The sequence below is a fragment of the Panthera uncia genome, chromosome D2 (assembly GCF_023721935.1).
Source record: "Panthera uncia isolate 11264 chromosome D2, Puncia_PCG_1.0, whole genome shotgun sequence".
NCBI classification, from domain to species: Eukaryota; Metazoa; Chordata; class Mammalia; order Carnivora; family Felidae; genus Panthera; species Panthera uncia.
Genome location: NC_064818.1, coordinates 56,202,714 through 56,226,505, shown reverse-complemented (window position 1 = coordinate 56,226,505; position 23,792 = coordinate 56,202,714). Strand labels below are relative to the sequence as shown.

At 43.1% G+C, this 23,792-nt stretch overlaps 1 protein-coding gene across 1 annotated transcript in view; it reads right to left on the bottom strand.

Annotated features, from left to right (window-relative positions):
* CNNM1 (cyclin and CBS domain divalent metal cation transport mediator 1) overlaps positions 1–23,621 on the bottom strand; it is a 58,623-nt gene extending 35,002 nt beyond the window's left edge. Inside the window, exon 1 of the mRNA XM_049645560.1 lies at positions 21,987–23,621. Within this exon, the coding sequence (XP_049501517.1) occupies positions 21,987–23,550 (1,564 nt within the window). The 5' untranslated portion in view covers positions 23,551–23,621. The remainder of the gene's footprint in view (positions 1–21,986) is intronic.
* Positions 23,622–23,792: the final 171 nt, after the last annotated feature.

Below are 23,792 nucleotides of genomic sequence, written 5' to 3'. Positions count from 1 at the left end.
GTCACAGGCAGTTAATTTTTATTGCCCAACAATGAATAATAAGAGTCAACACGTATGGAGTTCTAATTATGTGTCAGGCACTATTTGGAGCACTTTGTGTGTACTGATTCATCTGATCCTCCTAACAATCCCTGAGACAAGTACTATCACTATCTCCATTTTATAGATGAAAGAACTGAGGCACAGATTGGTTAAGTGACATGCCTAAAGTTACACAGCCTATAAGTGGCAGAGCTGGACTGCAAACCCAGGTAACCAGATTTAGTCCTAATCCAAGGACTGAGTCTTACCTAACAGTCCTGCAATACTGCCTCACCTTCGTTTGTTTTTATCTGCTGATAAACACATTTCCTGGTCCTGTTTTTAAAATGCAAACCTGGGTGGTTCTTTTCCTTGGCTAAGAGACATTTAAGGAGAAAATCTAGGGTACTGACTTAGAAGATATTCTTGCCAAAAAAAAAGGAAGTTCATGCTTTATCAGTGTTATCCTTTATAAGCTTGGCCAATGCTAAAAATATCAGATAAGAGGAGTAGTCAGTTCGCTGGAGGCATAATTAACCATTGAAATCTAAACACATGAACTTCTGTATCAGATACCTCAAATCACAAGATAGCTACCTTTTGGGGTTTTTAATTATGAGATGGGTTTTTTATCGCTCAAGAATGGTCTTTAATTTCTTCTCCACCTTCAACCTATCCTTCAACTATCCCCAAACTGGTCTGATCATGCCACTACCCTGCTCAAAAACCCTCCAAATCTCCTTAATATGCACAGAATCAAATCCAGACTCATTGGTTTGGTATTATCAAGACAGCAAAATGCCCTGCTACATTCCCTACTCATTCTATACTCCAGGTGCACTATGTTAACTTCACTCTCTCAACCCTGTCTATGTGTATTTTCAAAGTCTTCGTGCACATGGTCTCCTCCCATTCTGTCTCCACTGGCCCTTCAAGATCCAGCTCAGGGGCCAGCTCCTCAAGAAAGTCCTCAAGAAAGATCTGCCCCATTCTGAATCTGAATGCATCTCTCCTGGCCTGTTTTTGAAGCCCTTGATAACTCTGTTAGAGCATTTGTCAGTTTGCTGCTTCTCATAACTAGCAATGTATGTGTTCTCTACTGGACCATGTTTCTTCCTCAGGCCATAAGATCCTTCAGGATGTACACCAAGACAGGGTATCTTCCATATAACAGGCAGGCAAATAAATGCCTGATGAATGGAACTGAGACTGAATGAAAATCCATAGTTGATACAATAGATGATATTAAAACCAGACACTAAAACCTTTATTTTCTAAATAAAATACAATGTATTTAAATTAAAATTTAAACTCTACATCAGTGGTTCTAAAATTATCCTCCTTTGAAACAACTGCAACTGCATTTTATAGCTTAAATTAGCTTATGTTAATTGTTAGAATGTGATCAATTTAAAGGATTTTTTTCCTCAACACATTGTTCTTAAACTTATGGCACCTGTTCTCACTTTTCTGCTAACACGTGCTAACAGATGACAGAACAAATGGCTAGTATAATGAAGAACTCGGAAAAGTGATTTCTTAAAACTATTTTCTGTAAAACTGTATAATTTTTATACTGTGGAGCGCAGAATATATATAATGCAGCCATACAGCCATACTTCTGGCCGCTAAGAGATTAGATCATATAATGGGATTAAATAAATTAACATTTTATGATGTTTCACAAAGAGTACCATAACTTCCATCTGAATATCAGCCACTGGTCTACACTTTATAAGGCTGATTTGAGGACACACCATGTGATTGCCAGGGAATAGAGATTTTAAGTCCTAATTATGTAATATTCAAGACAATACTCTTATGTACTTGATTAGAAATACTTTGTAATTCACAATTGGCCTTTCTGATTCCCTCAAATACCTATAGAGATCTATACACAAATGAAGGAAGTCATTCTTTCTTGGGAAGAGACTGAAAAGGAATCAGAAATCACATAGCCTTGTTCACATAACCTCTATTCAAGAGACCAGCTATGTCCATAACACACATACCTGAGGTCCACCCTCTCTCAAAAAGGTTGCCCTTTAAGAGACCTATCTCCCTGTACTCCTGTTTCCTGGGCCCCGGAAGGGTTGGGGGTGGCTACCAGTGAAGCCAATCTTGAAACATGGAAAATGTAGTCACTTCGTCCTGCCATAGTACTTTGTATAAATCTCTCTTTTGACATTTATACTAACAACAATAATAGCTATTATTATTATAGCAGCTACCATCTGCTATATCCACTCTAGGGGCGAGACATAATTTCACCATGCTGTTGTTCTCTACAAGTGATTCCCCCTACTATGATGATAAGCTTTCTGAAGGGCAACAGCTATGTTCTACTTAATCTCCATTTCCCCAGAATCGAAGAATAGCACCTGGCACAGCATAAGAACTCCGTAACTAGCAGGTGACAAATGGATATCCATATGCAGAAGAATGAAGTTGGATGCCTACCTCACATTATGACTCAAAAGTTAACTCAAAATGGATCAAATGCCTAAATGTAACAGTGTAAACTATAAAACTCTCAGAAGAAAACATAGGAGTAAATCTTTGTGACCTTGGAATAGAAAATGTTTTTTAGATAAGACACCATAAATACAAGAAAACAAGAAAAAAATAGATAAGCTGGACTTTAGAATACTTTTAGGATGTATTTAATGACTACCAGCAAATCATATATCTGATAGAGAGCTTGTATCCAGAATATATAAAGTGTACGACACATAAAAACACAACTCAATTAAAAAGGGGGCAAAGGATGTAATTAGATAGTTACCTGAGGAAGATATACAACTGGCCAATAAGCACATGAAAGGATGCTCAGCATCTTCATCATTAGGGAAATGCAAATCAAAACCCTAAAGAGACAAGACTTCACACCCACCAGAATGGTTAGAATAAAAAAGATAACAGCAAATGTGGATGCGGATAAACTGGAACCCTTAGACACTGCTGGTGGGATTGTAAAAGAATCACCTGCTTTGGAAAACAGCTTGGCAGTTTCTCAAAATATTAAACATAAATTATCATATGATTCAGCAATTCCAATCTTAAGCATACACCACCCAAGTAAACTGCAAACATACGTCCTCACAAAAATATGTACCCAAAGGTTCCTATTATTCCTAATAGCTAAGCGGTTGAAACAACCCAAACGTGCATCAACTGCTAAATGGATAAATAATGTGGTATATCCAGACAATAGAATATTATCTGGCCATAAAAAGGGAACGCAGTACTGATACATGCTACAACATGGACAAACTTTGAAAACATTATGCTGAATGAAAGAAGCTAGACCCAAGGGAGCCACACCTTGTATGATCCCATTTATATGAAATATCCTATGAATAGGTTAAATCTATAGAGAAAGGAAGTCGACTAGTAATGTCCAGGAGCTAGGGGAAGAAGGAGGTGGGGAGAAACTGTGGGGTTTCTTTTAGGGTGATGAAACGTTCTAGAAGTATACAGTGATGGTTGCACAACTGATGGTCCACTGAATTGTATACCTTAAAAGGGTGGATTTTATGGTATGTGAATTTTATCTCAATAAAGCTCTTAATTTTTTAATGTTTATTTATTTTGAGAGAGATAAGAGAGAGAGACCGAGTGGGGGAGGGGCAGAGAGAGTGGGACAGAGGATCCAAAGCGGGCTCTGTGCTGACAGCTCCAGAGAGCCTGATGCATGCCTCAAACTCACGAACCGTGAGATCATGACTTGAGCCAAAGTCAGATGCTTAACCAACTGAGCCACCCAGGTGCCCCTCAATAAAGCTCTTATTAAAGCGAATTGGAAAAGAAAGAACCAGTGCTTGAATGAACAGGAAGTCAGTGGGTGAGTAAAAATAGGAACTGTTTCACAAAAAGAGAATAGGCTGAAATATAAGGGCAACACTGGTTTGGACACAGGTGGTGATGCTGCTGGTAAAATGCTAGTTTAGAGTACTTGCTGTCATTTTGTGCTCTAGGACATGGCAAAGACCAAAAGTGGGCACAGGCAAGGCCATCAGGGGAATAGGAATGGGGAAGAGGGCACCACCTTATAAATTTCGGTGGCTGTGGAAAAGCTGAGCAGGGATGAGGGCTTGTCACAGCTGAGAGGAAGGAAATCTAAGAACAAAGATATCATTAAGATATAATGAGGCAAAAGGTAAGGTAATGTTTTAAATGGAAAACTCATGAATGCTACTGCTTTATGAGGTATTATGAGGTCCGTGTCCCTGGACCGTATTGTTGCAGCACTGAACACCAACAGATGGGAAATCTGTGAGCTGAGTTGAAAGATATAGACACAGTGGATTTTATGCAATGCACTTTTCTAAAACTTAAGGCTACATTTGCCTCTGTTGTAAAGAGTATATTTAAAAAGATAAATAATAAATATTTTTTAAAAAGAGTATATTTTATTCAGATTACTGGTGTTCTACTCCTGGACTGGTAACTATAGAGTCTCTGGCCTCTGGCTTGAATCCCTAACATGTTCCTAGTGTCCAGCCTCAGCAGAATCCCCAGCTCTGTCCTGATGGTTTGACTTGCCAACATACCTTTCCTAGCTTCTAGCAGCTGTGAGCTCCTTAAGCCTTGGTTTGTTTCCCTCCAGCCTGGCTACTTTCTCCCAGCTTTGGATTTACAGCCTCTAGTTTCAATGCTGTCCACATCCTGATGAAACACAAACTAGAGAATACATGTCTATGGCCTGAGCCTTGACTGGACCACAGCGTTAGGATGGTTTTGTTTGGAACTCTATCCTCAATGAAACATAAGGGGTCAGTCATAACTTCCTGGGATCTTAAACAGGGCTATCTGGAGAGACCCTCCAAGCCCAATGCTTTGGAGTACACGTCACTAGTTCAGTGCTTCCCAATGCTAGCTGTACATGAGAATCATCTGAGACGAGACACCTGGGTGGCTCAGTTGGTTGAGTCTCTGACTCTTGACTTTGACTCAGGTATCGGGCTCCAGGCTTAGTGTGGAGGGGCTCCCTCTGCCTCTCTCCTCCACTTGCACTCTCTCTCCAAAATAAAAAAAAAAACCTAAATCATCTGAGAAGCTATAAATACATTCTAAAGACTGGATCTCACACTCTGAGATTCTGGTTTCAACAGTTTGGGGTGGGGCCATGCCATCAATAATTTAAAATGTTCCTTAGGTGATGTTAATGTTCAGTCAAGGCTGAGAACTAATAGTCGGTTCTCAAAGTGTGCTCTCTGGACCAGCAGGATCAGCATCACTTGAGAACTGAGTTAGAAATGCAAATTCTCGGGGCGCCTGGGTGGCTTGATCGGTTAAGCGTCTGACTTCGGCTCAGGTCATGACCTCACGGTCCGTGAGTTCGAGCCCCGCGTCAGGCTCTGTGCTGACAGCTCAGAGCCTGGAGCCTGTTTCAGATTCCGTGTCTCCCTCTCTCTCTGCCCCTCCCCTGTTCATGCTCTGTCTCTCTCTGTCTCAAAAATAAATAAACGTTAAAAAAAAAAATAAAAAAAAAAAAAAGGAATGCAAATTCTCAACACCCACCCCACACCTAGTAAATCAGAGTCTCAGGGGTTGTGCCCAGTGATCTGTGATTTTAACAAACTTTACAGCTGATTCTGATGCAGGCTGAAGTTTGTAAACCACTGGTTTATGGTTAGGCTCCATGGCACTCTGGTTCTTTGCCTGATGACTTACTAATGAGGAAAAAAAATAAGCACTGAGATGTCTAGTAAAATCCTAGTCTCTTTGGTGTACCTGGTTTAAGTCACCAGATGCTAAGAACTTACTAAAAGACAGAAAAGAACTGCCTGGAACAAAGGGTAGTTGTAGTAGCCAGCTGATGAGTGCTCTCTCTCATACGATGTGGTGGTTATGGTATTTTGCTGACATTGGGCAGGGAGTATGTGTTGGCTGTTTAATGCTGAGTTTGAAAATGGGTTTCTCATAGTTTTTGTATCGATCACCTCTGAAACAAGCTTGAGGTGCTGCACTATCTATTAGGCTTCTGATGTATCCCGGGTCAATAAAATTTCCCACTACTGAAAATCAAATTAGTCATTTCTGTTGTCCCCCAAATCCAAAGGGTGAGTGCTAGTACAGGTTGCTGGTAGTAGTCTATCTCAACACCAACTGCATCAACATACCCAAACCACACATCAGATTTCTTAGAAGGGCAACTAGGTTTTCAGGCATTGCTTTAAATTTTTTTTTAATGTTTATTTATTTTTGAGAGAGAGAGAGACAGAGACACAGAGTGTGAGTGGGGGAGGGGCAGAGAGGGGCAGAGAGAGAGGGAGACACAGAATCTGAAGCAGGCTCCAGGCTCTAAGCTGTCAGCACAGAGCCCAATATGGGGCTCAAACCCACGAACTGTAAGATCATGTCCTGAACGGAAGCTGGACGCTTAACCGACTGAGCCACCCAGGTGCCTCTCAGGCATTGCTTTTAAAGTAGAGGGCAGGGATGCAGCTAAACATCCTGCAATGCCCAGGACAGCCCTACAATAAAGAATATCGATCGTGCTGAGGTTGGAAACCTTGCTTTAAAGAGACAGAAAGTTAGCAAGTGGCAGCAACATCACAACTATATTTCAGTATTTGAAGAAGCTGAAACATTCTCCAAGGGTCTTTAATAGATATAGTCTCTAGATGGTTTCGGCACATCACAGAGAAGAGCGCCTAAGGCCCCTGTTAGCATACGCCTTGAAAAAAAAAAAGCGAAGAATTGATTTGCTTCCTCTCTCTTTTAAAAATAGCTACAACACTTTGGTAAGGTAACTGTTCCCAAGATAAAATACATAAGCTAGGACAAAAGCATAATTGCTTGGAAATAGAGAACAAAGGAAAGCAGAAATCATTTTATGCTTTCATGGTTCCTGCCTCACTTATGACCTTCACCTTGTAAAACACACTGACATTTGCTACATTTTTATCCTCCCTGGTGTCACTGCAGCATCTTTCATTCATTTAGTAGACAGTACTGACTCTTTTTTCTTACCTTGGTCTTGGTATATCATTCTACCTTGGGGTTACATTGAACTTGAAGCGTGTTCCTTGAAGCAGCAGCACTGACCATCACCTGGGCACTTCTTCAAAATGCAGGTTCTCAGGTCCTACCACTGACTTACAGAATCAGGATTCAGGTGGTGAGGTGGCGTCCAGACAGCCATTTCAGTGATATCCCCGGTGAGTCTCATGCACACTGAAGGTTGAGAAGCACTGCTTCTGACACTTGCTACTCAAAGTGTGGCCCTTGGACCAGCAGCACTGGCATTGCTGAGAAGCCCTTGGAGGCAGCCATTCAGCCTCCAGCTCAGCGGTCTGAGTCAGGGTCTGCATGTCCTCAGACCTCCAGGTAATTCTTATGGGCTCTCATACATTGAAGTATGAGAAGAATTGGTTAAGACCCTGGTTGCTTCCCAACTTTATGGCTGACATTTTTCTGTTTCCACTGAGGATTCCTTTATCTTCATCTAAAGATAAATACATGTCAAAGTCTCTAGCTCAGTGAATCTCAACCCTGGCTGCATGTAGGAGCCACCTGGGGAGCTTTAAAACCTATTGATTACCTGGGTGCCACTCACAGAAGTCCTGATCTAACTGGCCTAGGGTACAGTGCAGGCATTGGGACGTTATGTTTCAAACTTCTTCAGGTGACTCTACTGGGCATTTGCAGTCAAGAGCCTTTGCTCTGGTCCTTGATCTTCTGTTCCTCTCTCTTCCTGATTACAGATCCCAGCAGAGCCCATCACCTTAAATATCACCACCACCTCTTTCCTGAGGACTAAATTTATATCTTAACATCAGTGTCTATTTTGAACTCCTATCCTGCTTTACACATTTTGCCTGAGCTCTCTCCTTGTCTTGTCAAAATCGCTTATCTCAACAGGAACACATGATCTTCAAGAGCCATTATCCCCGATCTTCCTGCCGCTTCACAATAGTAAATGGTACCATTAACCTTCTAGTTACCCAGGGTCATAACTGAGGAGTCATTTTTTACCTTCTTTTTCTTTGTTTCCTATTAGGAAAAAAAATCCCCACATTCTTGCAATTCACCTTTTCTTCCTTCATTTTACCAATAAGTATTGTTGATAAATGACTACTACTATGTACCAATCATTATTCTAGGCACTAGAAATGCAGCAATGAACACAACTAACAAAATCATTTTCCTTCTGTAGCTTACATTTTAGTAAGTGGGGGTGAGAGATAATAAGCCAGATAAATAGTGTTACGTAAAGTCAGTATCACAGCACTAAGATGAAAAGCAAAGCAGGGAAGAGCAATGGGGAAGTGTATAGGTGTTACAATTTTAGGTAGCAGAGGGCAGGGATTAACTCCCCAAGAAGGTAGTACTTCAGTAAAGATCTGAAGGTGGTGAGGTGGGGAGCCCTGTGGATATCTGGGGGATACCTTTGCAGTAGAACAAAAAGCAAAGGCCTGTAGTAAACGGAAGTACAACTGATGTGCTTAAGGAATGGCAAAGATGCCAGTGGGGTGCTGCTGAATGTGGGAAAGGACAGTAGTAGGAGCCAAGGTCAGAGAGGTAAGGGATAGGGTAGGTATCTGTGATACCTGTGATAAAGCCTGGACGGCCTTTGTAAGGACTTGGCTCTTCAAGTGACATAGTCATTGTAGAGTTCCGTGTTGGTGTGTTTTTGTTTTTTGACAAAAGAGTGATATGATCTGACTTATGCTGTTTTTTTAGAGAGAGAGAGAGAGAGAGCATGCATCTGTATGTGCATACCTGTGCAGGAGAGGGGAGGGGGGCAGAGGTGGGAGGGGTAGAGACAGAATCTTAAACAGACTCCATGATCAGTGTGGAGCTTGACACAGGGCTCAATCCCATGACTCTGGGATCATGATCTGAGCCAAAATCAAGAGTCAGATGCACAACCGACTGAGCCACCCAGGAGCCCTGACTTATGTTTATAAGACTCTTTTTAGCTGTTGTGTTAAGAATGGACACAAAGTGGGTGGGGGTAGAAGCAGAGACACATCATAGGAAGTTCTGGCCGTCAACCAAGTGAGAGATGGGCGGTGGCTTGGCTGGGAGGCAGTAGGGGAGGTGGTGAGATGTAAGCAGATTCTCCAGATATGCTGAAAGCAGAGCCTACATGAGGCACTGGATGTGGAGCAACAGTGAAAGAGAAGTTTGGGCCTGAATGACAAGAATGGAACTGCAATTTCCAGAGTTTGGGAATATTGTGCAAGGAGTCAGCTTGGAAGAGGCAGCAGGAGCTCAGTTTTGAACAGTTTAAGTTTGGGATGCCTTTCAGACCTCTAAGTGGAATGTCAAGTAGTAGCTGGAACCATAAATCTGGAACTTATGATATCTTTGGGAGAATGAATGAAATAGTCATGGAAGTGAGACTAGACAAAGATCCATTTTTGAGCTGAGGTGTTCTAACATTTAGAGGTCACAGATGCAACATTCATGCAACAAATATTTGAGTATCTGATATGAGAAGGCCCTGCTCAGTGAATGTGATGTAGGAGGAATCAGTAAAGGAGCCTGAGAAGGAGCATCCTGAAGGTAATGAAGTCTAAGAGATTTTCTCCATTATAATTGCAAGTGCACAGTCCTTAGTTTCCACCTCTGCATTGGATCCTGGACAACTGCATTAATTTCCTAACCGATCCTCCCTGTGGTTTCTCCAGTTCCAATCCATTCTGTCCACCAAAACAAGATTGACTGCCCCCACAAAGCATTTATGAGCTTACTCCCCGCTTCAGTAACATGTACAAGTTACCAGGGAGGATTATTCCTGAAGTCTTCTTGCTGCCATTAATGGCCTCCATGTGTGAGTTTTTTTGTTTTTTTTTGTTTTTGGTATATACCTTGCCTTCTTTCGCACTACTCTATCAAAATGGATTGTGTTTATTCCCCATTCAGAAAATAACTGGTCCAAGGATACTCAGCTAATAAGTGGTAGAGCCAATATTGAGCTCAGGGAAGTGAACAGGACTCACCTAGCTGGGGTTTGTGAAAAGTTTCAAGACAAGTAAATGAGACTGGATACTTGAACTTCAAGCCTCTCAGACCCAGAGCCTATCTTGGAGGCAGCCTATGGGGCCAGTTTGTCTTTCTCCAGGTTCAGGCTAAACATAACCAGAGTCCTTAGCTTAAAAATCACCATGATGACCCTAGGTGACCTGGCTAAGCTTTGACTAATGGTGACATTCTCAGGCCATGAACCAACCTCAGACATGAAGAAAGACACTGAAAGGCAAATAGGCCTGCCTAAGTTGCCTAGAGATCATACAGTTCTGGGCCAGCCCAGGGGCTATGACTCAACTAGGCTGGTCCTAGGGAGGAGAGAGATGTGGCTCTCAGGGGTTCTATTCGAAGTAAGCCAGACTCCAGAGGTAACCTTAAAACCCACCCTTTTGAAGGTTCTCATTCCAGGTAAAGACAGTCTACAGCTACTCCAACATTCTCCTCCACTGTTTCTGATCTAAATCAAGCTGACTCCCAAGAGCACACCCCATTTTCCAGTTTTTGCCCTAGTGGTAACTGCCATACCTATTAAACCCTAATCTTTATAGTATCTCTGCCAAATAGGGATTGTTACTACTACTATATGGATGAGAAAATGGAGACTTAGAGAAATAGTGACTTGTCTCTAAGCAGCTCTCACTTCTGTTCATTATGTACAGTCACATTTACATGGGTTGGATCAGAGAAAGCACTTGTTACACTAAATGACTAACTAGATACAATTCATGTAATTAAATCATGGAGGTAGAAGGCAAATGGTGGAGTGTCTTGAATGTGGTACAGGCATTATCTTCAGCCTTTGCAGTAAACTTACAATATAGTATCATCATTCCCATTTTAAGAAGGGAGATAAGCCTCATTCAGAGTCGTAGAGTGACCTTCCCTAGTCACACAGCCAGGAAACATAGAAGCCAGGATCTAAGCCCAGGTGTTTAGGAATCTATGTCTGTGGCTCCGTGGTCTGAGGTAGTTAAGTCATAGATGTGGCTTCTGATTCTGCCTCAGTCACTAACACTGAGCAGGACACTCCTGTCTCCAGATCCCAGGTGCCTCATATACAAAAAGGGAAAAAATTCTATTGACTTCACTTGCATGGTGGGTACAAAATGAGTTACTGTTTTGGAAAGATCTTTGCAAATGTAAAGACTAACTATAAGGGATTATCATCACTATTTGTATTATTTGTCTTTTCTGGGCCTCAGTTTCCTCCACCTTAAAATTAAAGGATGAGAGCAGGTGACCTCCAAGGTGCCTTTTTTGGCTCTAAAATTCTCTACTTTTATTAGTCTAAACAGTCCTGGGGCTACAAAAACAGTTTGGTTTTACAGGATGCTTCTTTGTGATAATATATGATAACACGGGAATTCTAATAGTGCCAATAGTTACAGTGTCTTGTGTTTACAAAGCGTTGTGAACTCCTAATGTTTATCTAACGTTTATATCTTAATATTGAAGAATTCCATTGGAGTAAGATGAGAAAAAGATGCTTTGACACATGATAGATTTTTTTTAAAAATCTACAGAATCAAATCAAATCACTTTCTATCAAATCAGGAAGAGAAGCACAAAAATGTTACCTTACCTACCAGCCTTGTAGCAACCACCTTGATTTGGAAAAACAAAACAGTTCCTTTCCCTAGTTTATTAAAATAAAAAGGCTGTACTTTGTAGTAATTATCTTAGTGTACTTCATCTAAAATAGAATAATCAATACACTTATCACAAAAAATTTTCTCGAGCCACTAAAAGGCAATTATAAAAAAGCCAACAGTGTAGAACACCATGGTAACCAGCATCACCAGGGCATGAAAACATAGTCGTTAGTCACTAGGAACTAAGCTGGTTGGGAGTTTGGCTTGCTAAGCAACACTCAAAAATAGCAGTGTAACAACCCATTATCTGGAGATATGACTTTGCACAGCTTTGAACCTGCCCAGAAGGATCTACTCCAGGTCCATACACCAACCTCATGCACTACTAGTCTCCCAGTCAAGGCCTAATTAGTCATTTATTCAACAAATACTTATTGAAGCTTACTACATACCAGACACATAATTCCCAACACGTGTATTTACTTGATTTCTCAGTTAAACAGAAGCTCTGAAATAGACACAGAAAGAGTGGTTTTGTGATGGGTGAGGTTGGGGGATGGATTTGCTTGAGGCTGACTCAGAGAGAAATAGCAGCTGATAGCCAGAGCCAGAGGACAGAGAAAAAGAGAAAAAGTAGACAGTGGACTGCTTTATAATACAGCATAAAATAACTACATTCTCATGACCATGATCCTGCGTCATCAAGAAAAGATTAAGTTATATTTAGGATCCCTTCCTAAGGAAGGCAGGAATGGGCATAAAACATTTTAGAAATATCACCACCAAAAATGGTTAAAATATACAGTTTTGGCCTTTGGAGAGAACAGAAATTATGTTTGATGAATATCCCATTCTGCCTAGTTCCCCACTTTGCTGGGAGAAAAGCAGCATTAAGATCATTGCTTTACCAGCATTCAAATACAGGGTTGGCTCCCTTTCTGCTTTTATTTTTCTAGTTCAAGCTCCTGCCTCAGCTGGAATGCCTTTTCCCTTCATAAATGCTTATCAGAATCCCTCTCCGTTGACTTCCTCAGAGTTTTCCCAGATCCTCCCAGGGAATTTCTGCCTTCTCCCTTCCCCCACAGAGGTCTGGATGCCCTTGCCTGTCTGCCAGGCTGTTTGATATCATTTCCATCAAGGCTCTTCCTACTTTCACGCTCCTGGAGGCCAGGCTCTTTCCCATATTCATATCCATAGCCATCTCCCAGAGCCCTGGCAGCCAGGCACTCAGTGAATATTTGTGAACTCAACTGTCTACACAATCCCGAGGGGTAGAGGGAAGGTTGGCTAGGAAGGTAGCACTTTCCCTAATGGATATTAAATGGCTCAGGAACCCACATGGCACCCACACTGGCCCCCTTTCCTTGGATCCTTTGCACGTCTGCTCCCTTCTCCTGGAAAGCTCTTCCTCTAGTGAACTTCTTCTTGCCACCCTTTTAGGATTCAGCTCAAATATCACTTGGGGACAGGGAGGAGTCTATCCTTAGCCACAAGAGCAGGTCAGAGCCCCTATTATATGCTCTCATGGCTCTATTTGTTCTTCAAATTACTTGTTACCACTTGTAATCAGTTACTGGTTAGTGTATATTTTCCAACTGCATGGCAAGTGCCAGGAGGGCAGGAGGCCTGATATAGAATGATGTCATATGGAAGGAAGGAAGGAAAGAAGGAAAGAAGGAAAGAAGGGAAGAAGGAAGGGAGAAAGAGGGGAAGGAGGGAAGGGAGAAAGAGAGGAAAGAATGAATTGAGAAGAATCCCAATTTGGAAAGGAACAGACAGCAGAAAATAAAAAGGGAATTGAAGAGTTGTTATGGAAGGTCCAAGGGTCCCCAAATGTGGGCCTAGAGGCAAACCAGTTGAAGAAAGTACATTTACAGACCCCCCACCCCCCACCGTGATACCCAAATGCTTTAAGGGCTCCAGAAACACAACCAAATGTATTTGACTGTTAAAAAATGGAATTGAGGTGAGTTACTATACTCTTCAGATAAGAGAGGACTCAACAAGGATGATAAAACAAGGAAATGGAATTTAACTGCAGCCTGTGGGATTTAGATTAGATAAAAAGTCTGACAATGAAGGCTGTTATATTCTGGAAAAGATAACTAAATCTAAAAATGAATGCGTGAATTAGATTCTCTGTCAGGTTTTTCAGTGCCCCTTACAGCTAAATTCTACTGTTACCTGGTATTTCTTTTGCCAGGCTGAGAAAAAAAAAATTATTTCAGAACCATATTACAACAATCATAATAAAAATTTTTAAAGAAAGAAATATAAATCAACAATTTAACACTTTGTATATTTAACTATTCCTACTTTTTCTTGTTCCTTTTTGTTCTGCCTCCCTCTACATGATGGACTATGCTTTGTTTACTGCTTGCTCTAATTATTGTTTAGAAGGTAAACATTCTAAATTTCACTAATTACTATCTAGCAATGTCTAACACATTTTTAAACATATTACACTTAATTATATCAGCAAAATATAACTTTGAGTGAAAAGAATTTTTTATTTTCTTTTATGAAAGACAAAAAATGTAGAGCTAATGTTTTAGCAGCTTTTTATAGAATAAAACAATGGGATAATTATTCTTTTTTAAAACTTTTTAAAAGTTTATTTATTTATTTTGAGAGAGAGAGACAGCACATGTATGACTGGGGGAGGGGCAGAGAGAGAGAAAGGGAGAGACAGAATCCCAAGCAGGCTCCACACTGTCAGCACAGAGCCCGATGCCGGCTTGATCCCAGGAACCATGAGATCATGACCTGAGCCAAAACCAAGAGTCAGGCCCTTAACCAACTGAACCACCGAGGTGCCCTGAAGGATTATTCTTCCTGCTAAAATATCACACCTGAATTGGGAGTGATAAAGCAAAACACTGACTTTCCAACCAGATTATTCCTCAGTGAAAATGTTACATGGCATATCTATGCCAGCAGCACTTACTAGCTGGCTGGATGTCTTTTGAACACCAGATCACATGCGGTAGAACCAAAGCTTGAAGAGGATACCTTTCAGCTCCACAGTGTCTGTCTTGTTCACCATTGTATTCCCAAGGCCTAGTACAGTGCCTGGTCCAAAGCAGTTCAATATTTACTGAATAAATGAAAGAATGAATCAACAAATGAACAAAGACTGAGTATGAAAACTGCAATAAGCCGCTTTACAGCCACATTAGTCCATAGATAGAATAACCCAACAGTATGCGTACTGTGCCATCTTTTGTTTAGGAAGATGGTGTTACTAACCCAGCAGAGCGAAATTGTCTAACTGTTAAATATTACAGCAATTGCACCTAGAGGCCTCTGACTTCAGAACAAAGCTTTATTCCTTCTCCCTGTTTTCTGCATAGGGTTGATTTTCTCCTAATAACAATCCGATAAGCAGAGTAGTGAACTTTAGAAATTTAAGTTCAACAAATCTTTAAGGATCTATTTCATAAATTTGTCTTCCCAAATTACAGGACTTACTCCCAAGGAGGCTACAGTGAAAATAATATCATCATATAAAAAAATCACTTTTAGGATTAGAACAGGATATTTTATTAGTGGAAGAAGGCAAGATCATGGGTTTTCCTCTTCATTGTCTTTTTAAGAATTAAGGTTGTTAGTTTGGGTGCTACACTTAAAAAAAATTTTTTTTAATGTTATTCATTTTTGAAAGACAGAGAGAGACAGAGCACAAGCAGGGGTGGGGCAGAGAGGGGGACACAGAATCTGAAGCAGGCTCCAGGCTCTGAGCTGTCAGCACAGAGCCCGACGTGGGGCTCGAACTCAGGAACCACGAGGTCACGACCTGAGCTGAAGCCGGATGCTCAACAGACTGAGCCACCCAGGCGCCCGGGGTGCTACACTTTTAACATGACAAAATATTAGGAGTTATTATTTCAGGATAGTGGGATGATTACCTTCAGGTGATTTTCATGCTTTCTAAAATTTTCAGTTTTCTGTAACGAACATGCAGTATAGAAACTTATAAACTTAAGTAAAATTTTTATAAAAGTGAAATTTTATAAAAATTTTATAACTTAACCATAGTCATTCTCTTCTCCATGTTCTCATTGAATTTTTGTATTTCTATTCTATCACTTTTATTTTAATGATTTATACACAGGTCTGTCTTATCCATATAGGTCCATGACTTGTAAATTGTAACGTTGTTAAAGTTGGAGGAAAGGGGAGTCCAACCTGCCTCCTACCTTTCCACAGGAGAACACTATTCTTTCAGGCTGTCGGCTCTTTGGGAGCAGGGACTATATCTCATACATCCAACTCTGAGCATAGTGCTTTGAACATGAAAAAGGATAAATAATTATTACAATATAGATTTACCTAAAAATGTGGAGGAAACATACACGCAGCACATTTCTTCTAAGACTTAAAATTTGCCTTTGTCCTGCATCGTCCAAAATGATTGGCTGGAGATCATTAATGATTCATTTACTAGAGATCTGCAGAGCCTTTCTATTATATTAAAGTTTAACTCCTTCAGTTATTCATTCATTCAACAAACATTTACTGAAAACTTAGCATGTTTCCTATCCATTGTTAGGTAATACAGCTACAAAGACAGATAAGATAGTCTTTGCTCATCTTGGGGGTGAGCAGCATTAATAAGCAAAAAACCAATAATACAACTTGTTAGTTCAATAAGAGAGATATGGGACAATTAACTTGGCTCAAACTGGGGTTTACAGGAGAAGCTTTCCAGAGGATGTGGACCCTGTGCTGAGTGTTAAAGGAGGAGCTGGAATAGGGATTAATCAGGCAATGCATATCGTGAGGAAAGAGACAAAGGCAAGCGACAGCAGTGGGGCCATGAAATTCAGTTGCTGGAGCACAAAGCTGTGGCAGGAGTGGTGAGGGATGGGCCTGGAGGGGAGGGCAGGAGGAGGTCAGGAGAGCACAGCTTAGACTTTATCCTGCAGGCAGTGGGGAATGCAGCAGGGTTTTAAGAAGGGGATGACGTCACCAGAGATTATTTTGGTGGCACTGCAGAGGACGGATTTGAGGGAGACAAAAATTGGAAGACACAAAATTTTTTAGGAGGCATTTGCACAGAGGAGTAACAGGTTTGTGTTTGTATTTAAGAATCTTAGCTAACATTTACAATGACAATTACTAAATATGCATTATAAAGCAATACTGTATTACTATTTCAAACAACTCTATGAGTAAATGCCATTATTATCCTCATTTGACAGCTAACAGAATAGGTAATTAAGTAACTGTCCCAAACCTCAGGCAGTCTGGCACCAAAGCTTATGCTCTTCATCACTACCTCATGTGCTTAACTTCAGTCTCTCACTTTGGATGAAAGCTCTGTGCAGACAGGAACTGTATGTCCTCCACTGTGCCTAAACGGTACACAGTAACTATTTCTTGAATAAACTCAATGACTCACCTAAGCGAAAGAAATAGTGGACTATATTATATATAGACAAGAAATATTTTAGATGCAATCTTGGCCAATTTTTGGCAGACTTTGGTGATTGTTATGGACTGAATATGTCTCTCTCCCCACCACCCAAATTCATATGTTGAAGTACTAACACCCCCTACCCACTCGGATGGGGCCTCAGAGGAGATAATTAAGGTTAAATAAGATCATATGGGTGGGGCCCTAAACCAGCAGGATTGGTATCTTTACAAGAGGAAGAGAGACAAGAACTGGCTCTCTCTGTATATATGCACCAAGGAAAGGCCATGTAGAGATATAGAGAGAAGCTGGCCCTCTACAAGCCAGGAAATGAGCCCTCACCAGAAAAAAAAATCAGGTGGAACCTTGATCTTGGACTTCTGGTCTCCAAAACTCTGAGAAAATAAATTCCTGTTGTTTAAGCCAATTAGTCCATGGTATTTTGTTATGGCAGCTGAAGCAGAGTAAGACAGTGGTTAGTAGCATGAGGGTGAAGGGTAAAAGGGGGGTTTTTAGCCTGGGAGACTGACTGGAGGAGCAGTGCCACTGACTGGGGTAGAGAATCTGGGAAGATGAAGAGGAAAGGTTGGTTGTGGTCAATGGAACAACACTAATTATTCTATACTTTGGGTTCACCTCACTCAAACATAAAAATATAGTAGAAATTAGCTACTTAAAACCATTCATTCAACAAATACCTACTCATCCCTTTGCCACGGTTGCCACTGTGTTTGTCCTGAGAATGTAAAGTAAGATTCATTCTCTGCCCTTAAGGAACTCACAGTCCAGTTGGGGAGAAATACTGTTACCTTTTGTAAAACTACCACGCTAGCTAGAAAGACCTTTCTCCTTTTCCCCACTTCTAAAGACCTGGAGCTCATAAGAAGTATAGAGGTGAAATCCCATATGGACAAGAGCTTTGAGTCACATGACCTGGATTTGAATCTGGGCCTTGGAATACTAGCTCAGTGAAGGTCCTAGGTAGGCCAAGTAACCTTTCTGGGTCTTATGGGCCTCACCTGTAACTGCAGAGTTATTTTAAGGATCAGTTAAGATGGGTAGAAATGTTTTGTAAAATGCAATATATATGTTAGCAAGTATTGTAATTATAAAAGCTCCATTTCTAACCTTTGAAAACTAGAGGTAAATCAGACATGGGCAGCAAGTCAGAGGTGAAAGGCCAGCTTTGAATCCTGCGGGTGGCAGGAGTTCTGGGATGGGGGATGGATTAAGACTGGTGTAGTGGGGAAAAGAACAGATTCTGGTGTCCACAGATCTAGTTCAAATCACAATTCAGTTATCAACTGTGGAAAGTTGAGTAAGTCATGTAAGGGGTCTGAGCTTTAGTTTCTTCACCTGTAAAATGGAGTTGATAATATCTACCCAGGAGGGTTGTTCTGAGTGTGTAAAGGGCTTGGCAGGGTGCCATGCAGAGCAAGTCGCTCAATTAATGGTAATTGTTGTTCCTATTTGTCATTTTCCTCCCCTACCTCCTAATGGGTTTGTTTAGGTAGTTAAGTTACTTGAGATGCAAAGAAGTGAGGGAAACAGAAGGGCTTTTATGACTTACTTTAAAAGTTGTTTTTAAAGGTAAGGAGAAGTCGTTCAACTCTTTTCCTTTACTAACCTATGGTGCAAACATAATGTTTTTGGAAAATGACCACTGTGTTACATGGCATGAAGCCAGAGAACACTCAGCTTGATGCTTATTTCTGGTATTTATTCTAAGTAAGTCTACCAATCACTGTTAATAAGGGTTCTCTGAAGGCAGTGCTTCTCAGACTTTAATGTACATGAGTCGCCTGGGGGATTGTTAAAATGCAGATTTTCATTCAGTGGATTTAGAATGATGTATAAAGTTCTGCATTTCTAACATGTTCCCAGGTAAGGCCCATGTTGCTAGTTTTTGGACCGCACTTTGAGGAAGGAGAAATGCTCTGAAGGGATGTGGAAATCTCTTTCTTGGCATGGTGTTTGATGTGGGAAACAAAGGCAAAAGAAAAAAATTAAATTTCCTTACTACCTACAACCCATTGACAAGTCCTTGAAACAGATAGAGTGACCTTCCTCTGGGAGTTCAGCTGCCTCGATGATGACACTTTGCTAAGGGCAAAAGGCAATCTTAGCTTAACATTATCCTGATCCCCCCAGGATGCTGTAAGTCTACTTTAACACATAAAAATTCCTTTGGAAACTTCCTTACTCTCTACCCACCAAGATATGTTAGCAAACATCCTCTACGCAAATGGCCCACTGCTGTACACTGGAAGGGTCTCATGACTGAGGATTTACTAAACAGTAATAAATGACCTTTTCCTATTAACAGCTAGCCCCCCTCAGGGTCCTGGAAACCTTGTTTCCAAAAATACCTTGAGGCTTGTTATCCCAAACTCCCTCCCAACTTAAAAGTATATAATCGGCCATTTTTATGACCCCAGTGCAGCTCTTTGGGCCCACAGTCCTGTCCCCGGGCTTTAATAAAAGCACCTTTTTGCACCAAAGATGTCTCAAGAATTCTTTCCTGGCTGTCGGCTCTGAGCCCCAACATTTCCAAATCGTGTTCACCATAATTCCCTGCTTCTCTTTAGTGATCTGCCTAATTACAAACTAATGATACAACACTGACAAGCCTTTTTCAGACCAGATTTCAAAATTCTTCAGCAGGACTCATTTCAGATCAATATTGACTTTTTTGAGCAGCCTACCTTGTGCAAGGCACTGTGCAAGGTGCCAGGGATCCAAAGGTTAGTGAGACACAATTCCTGCTTCTGAAGACTGTCTTTACTCTGACACTACCCCTTTGTAGACTGTTAACTTTCTAAGGGCAGTGTTGTTGTCTCGCATTATTGCCTATAATGCAGAAGCTCAATAAATAGTGAATGAATGAATGAGTTTATAGTTTCCTGAAAAATGTCCTCCAATAGCACATGACAATGAGACACTATCTTAACTGCACTCTGTCCTAACTATCACATGTAAGGGATAGATAAGTTATAATCAGGCTGATAGGCTAGGCCTTAATCCAATCTGACTGGTGTCTTTATAAGAAGAAATTATTAGAACCATAGAGATTCTAAGAATGAGCTCACACACACTGAAGGAAGACCATGAAAGGACACCGAGAGAAGCCAGCCCTCTGCAAGCCAAAAAGAGAGTCCTCGGGAGAAACCAAACCTGCCAACACCTTGATCTTGGACTTCCAGCTTCCAAAACTATAAGGAAATAAATTTCCATAATTTAGGCCACTCAGTTTATGGTATTTTTTATGGCCGTCCTTACAAATTAATATACAGATTTTTACAGATTTTATGCCCAGATCCAAGACTCCCTTCTGCAGGAGTCTTACAAAATGTAAGACTAATTCTAAGAGTGAATGGATGAACCTTAGGTTACAGTGGGAACAAGTCATACAGGGACTTAGGGGAGACAGAAGAGGGGGAAAGAGTAGGCCAGATTGGGCTAAAACAGCTATAATGTATATACATTTTCCTTCCCTTCTCATGATACCAACACAAAGTTTACAGCTTGGATAGAAAGTCAGTTTTCAACTTTCCCCTGCTTTTCAGGCTACACTTGGATACTTAAGACAATTTTAGTTCTCTAAAAAAATTGTGGCAGGAGGAAGATCCAAGATTTCTCTCTGAATGAAAGTTCTAAAGAGTGCAAATGATAAAGTAATGAGATTGAATTTTTGATAAACAGAAAGATGTGTCAAGATGTGCCAAATGGGATTCCTGCTAGCCATAAGGAAGCTACAGTTGAAGCTTGATTCTAAAGTCAGGGGATTGATTTTTTTGTTTTGTTTTTAATAAACATGCTAATTCATATGTATAGATGAAAGCCTCCTTCAAAATGGTCATTCTAGAAGGTTCTACACTTATTCTAACCATGTCACTGTTCTCAACTCATTTCTGGAATTGTTTTCAGGGTCTGTGAGATAGACTTCTGAACTCAATGGTGACTCTTGAAGGTAGATTTGATTTTCAAAAACAATCAAGTGTCTTTCTGGTTAACTAGGAGAACCAGTCAAACTGTGCAATTCCAAGAAAACCCTAAAGAATCCAAGCTGATTTTTCTTGAGTGAATCGTACTCAACTCCAGCAGACAGTTTCTAAAGACAAACCCCAGACATGCATGTTAAACACATGACACTGGCAGGGTGGTGACTGCTCTGAAGGAAACCCCATTCATTTACATATGCAAATTTTCTGGTGGTTCCCTTTACCAGAATATTTCCTTACACCTACATTTACCCTATCACATGGGACCCCAATTCCCAGAAGTACAAGGACCTCACCATCTTAGTCAACCTTTAATCTCCAACCTGGTTACCTGACATATATCAAATGAACAGCTAATGGAAAGTTAAATAAGACAAAAAACAAAAAAAACAAAAAAAACAAAAAAAACTAAGGTGTCTGTGTGATTCAAAGGGCACAACTAGGACCCAGAGAGCGGTTCCTAAGACATAGCTTTCTGTTCCATGTAAGAAGGGCATTATCAGCAGCTGGAGCTGTCCAACAACAGAGTTAGTTTGCCCTGGAGATTGTGAGTTTCCAGCCCTGGGAAGAGTTTAAAAGGAAGGCTGCTAGCTATGGGAGGCTGTGAAGGTTCCTCCTGTATTGGGTGGGAGCTACCCAAAGACCTCCAAGGACTATCCCCAGAGTCCAATCTGCACAATAATACCTGCCAATTGTTAGATCCTGAAAAATACTGAGAGGGAATGAATGAGGAATATGGGGCATCTTAAGAGCCAAGTAAAAGGTTAGAGGCTGGGGCTCAGTCAGCTGCAAGGAAGGTAGGGAGAAGTGAAATGAAAACAGCTGCCATGAGGTGGGTCAGGCCTTCCTTGGGTTTTTGCTACCATAGGAGAATTGCTTTGCAACTCTACCTGAAACTTCACATGTTTATGAAAGGGTATTGCTTTTGAAGGGGGAAGCAGTTGAGAGAGGAGATAGACCACTGCTCACCCTTCTTAAACTCCTCCAGCACGGTGTCCAGCCGAGTATCATTGAAGACGCAGTGAAGAGGCCGGTTGTAGAAGCGGGTGACGGTGAGGAGCGGCGTGCAGTCGTCGGGGTCCACGAAGGCCAAGTCCTTGACAAACAGAATGTCCACAATGTTGTGCCGCTGATCGCCCTCATACACGGGGATGCGAGTGTAGCCGCTGCGCAGGATCTCCGAGACCGTGGCAAAGTCTAGCACCGCGTCAGAGCGCAGCATGAAGCAGTCCCCGAGGGGGGTCAGCACCTCTTCTACCACCTTGGTGCGTAGCTCCAAGGCGCCCTGGATGATGTTGAGCTCCTCCTTCACGAGGTCGCTGTAGGGGTCCGCGGCCCGTAGCGTCTCCAGCAGCTTCTCCCGAGTGTAGAAGGTGCTGATCTCCTGACGCAGCGCCCAGTCCAGTAGACGGCCCAACGGGTAGCACACGGGGAAGGCGGCCGCCATCAGGAGCCGAGTCAGGCACACGCTGTGCGAGGCGATGGCCAGCCCGTGGCGCGAACACACCGAGTAGGGGCAGATCTCGGCGCCCAGAAACACGGCTCCGGTGCACACGAGCGCCGGCAGCCACGGGAAGTGGATCCCTGCCTCGCTGTAATCTTCCCCGGTGCCCCCGACGCCCGGCGGCAGCGAGGCGTACAGCCAGCCAGCCAGGGCAGCGTTGGCTCCGGCTTGACCCAGGAGCAGGGTGCAGAGCAGATGGGTCCCCCTGCCGCGCACGGCCTGCACGCGGCGCGCCTGTTCCTGCTCTGCGGCGGAGCCGCTATTCCGCAGCACCCGTAACTCCACCGGGTCCAGCGAGAGCAGGCTCAGGCGAAGGCCGCTGAAGAGGGCAGACAGGGCGAGCAGCAGGAGCGCCCCGAGCGCTCGCAGCCACGCGGGGGGCAGCAGGTCCCCGCCGGGGCCGTACAGCCGAGGGCGGACGCGCAGCAGGAAGCCGCCGGCGGCGCCGTGGTGGTGCCAGGCGCGCCCATCCCAGGCGCACAGCGAGAAGAGCTTCCCGCCACCGCCTGCACCGCCCCGCTCTGCCTCGCCCTTACGCAGCTCCCGCACCCGCACCTGGACTAAAGCCGAGCCCGCCACGCCTCCGGGTCGCAGGGGCCCTAGGACCTCCACATCCGACGCCCAGTCGCTCTGCTCGCGGCAGCGCTGCGGCCCCGGCGGGCGCGTGGGGACAGCGCTGGGCGCCACGCCGCTCGCTCCCGAGGGCTCCTCGATAAACACGAGCCGCGGAGCCCAGTCGCCGGTGCCGTTCTCTCCCGGGGAAAGGGTAGGTGCGGGCATCGGCGCCGCGGGCGCAGCGGGCCCGGGCTGGAAATAGACGCGCAGGAGGAAGCTGGTGCCTTCCGCCGCGCGCAGGGTGCCCCCCTCCAGGGACACGCGGCCTCCAGCGGTATCCTCGGGCCGCAGGCCCAGCAGCCAAGCGGCGGCAGCCGGGGGCTGAGGGGACAGGGAGAAGAAGAGCAGGAGCACAGCGCCTCGGCTGCAGCAGTCCCGGAGCCTGACACCCACCGCTGTTGCCGCAGCCGCCATCCTGCACCCGGGGTGGTTGCACGTGATACTGCAGAGAACGGAGCGAGATCGGGAGGAGGAGTCGGAGCCGAGGACCCGGGCGCGGGCAGGTCACCACGTGTACGCCCCCTGCGTATGTGGGCTGGAGGTGGTCGGGGTTCAGACTCTGCCCCCGCCCGGGGTCCCCGCGGGAGGCGAGAGATGGCCACGCATCACTGCACCATGCATAACTCCCGACGCACTTCGGTATATCTGAGCTACAG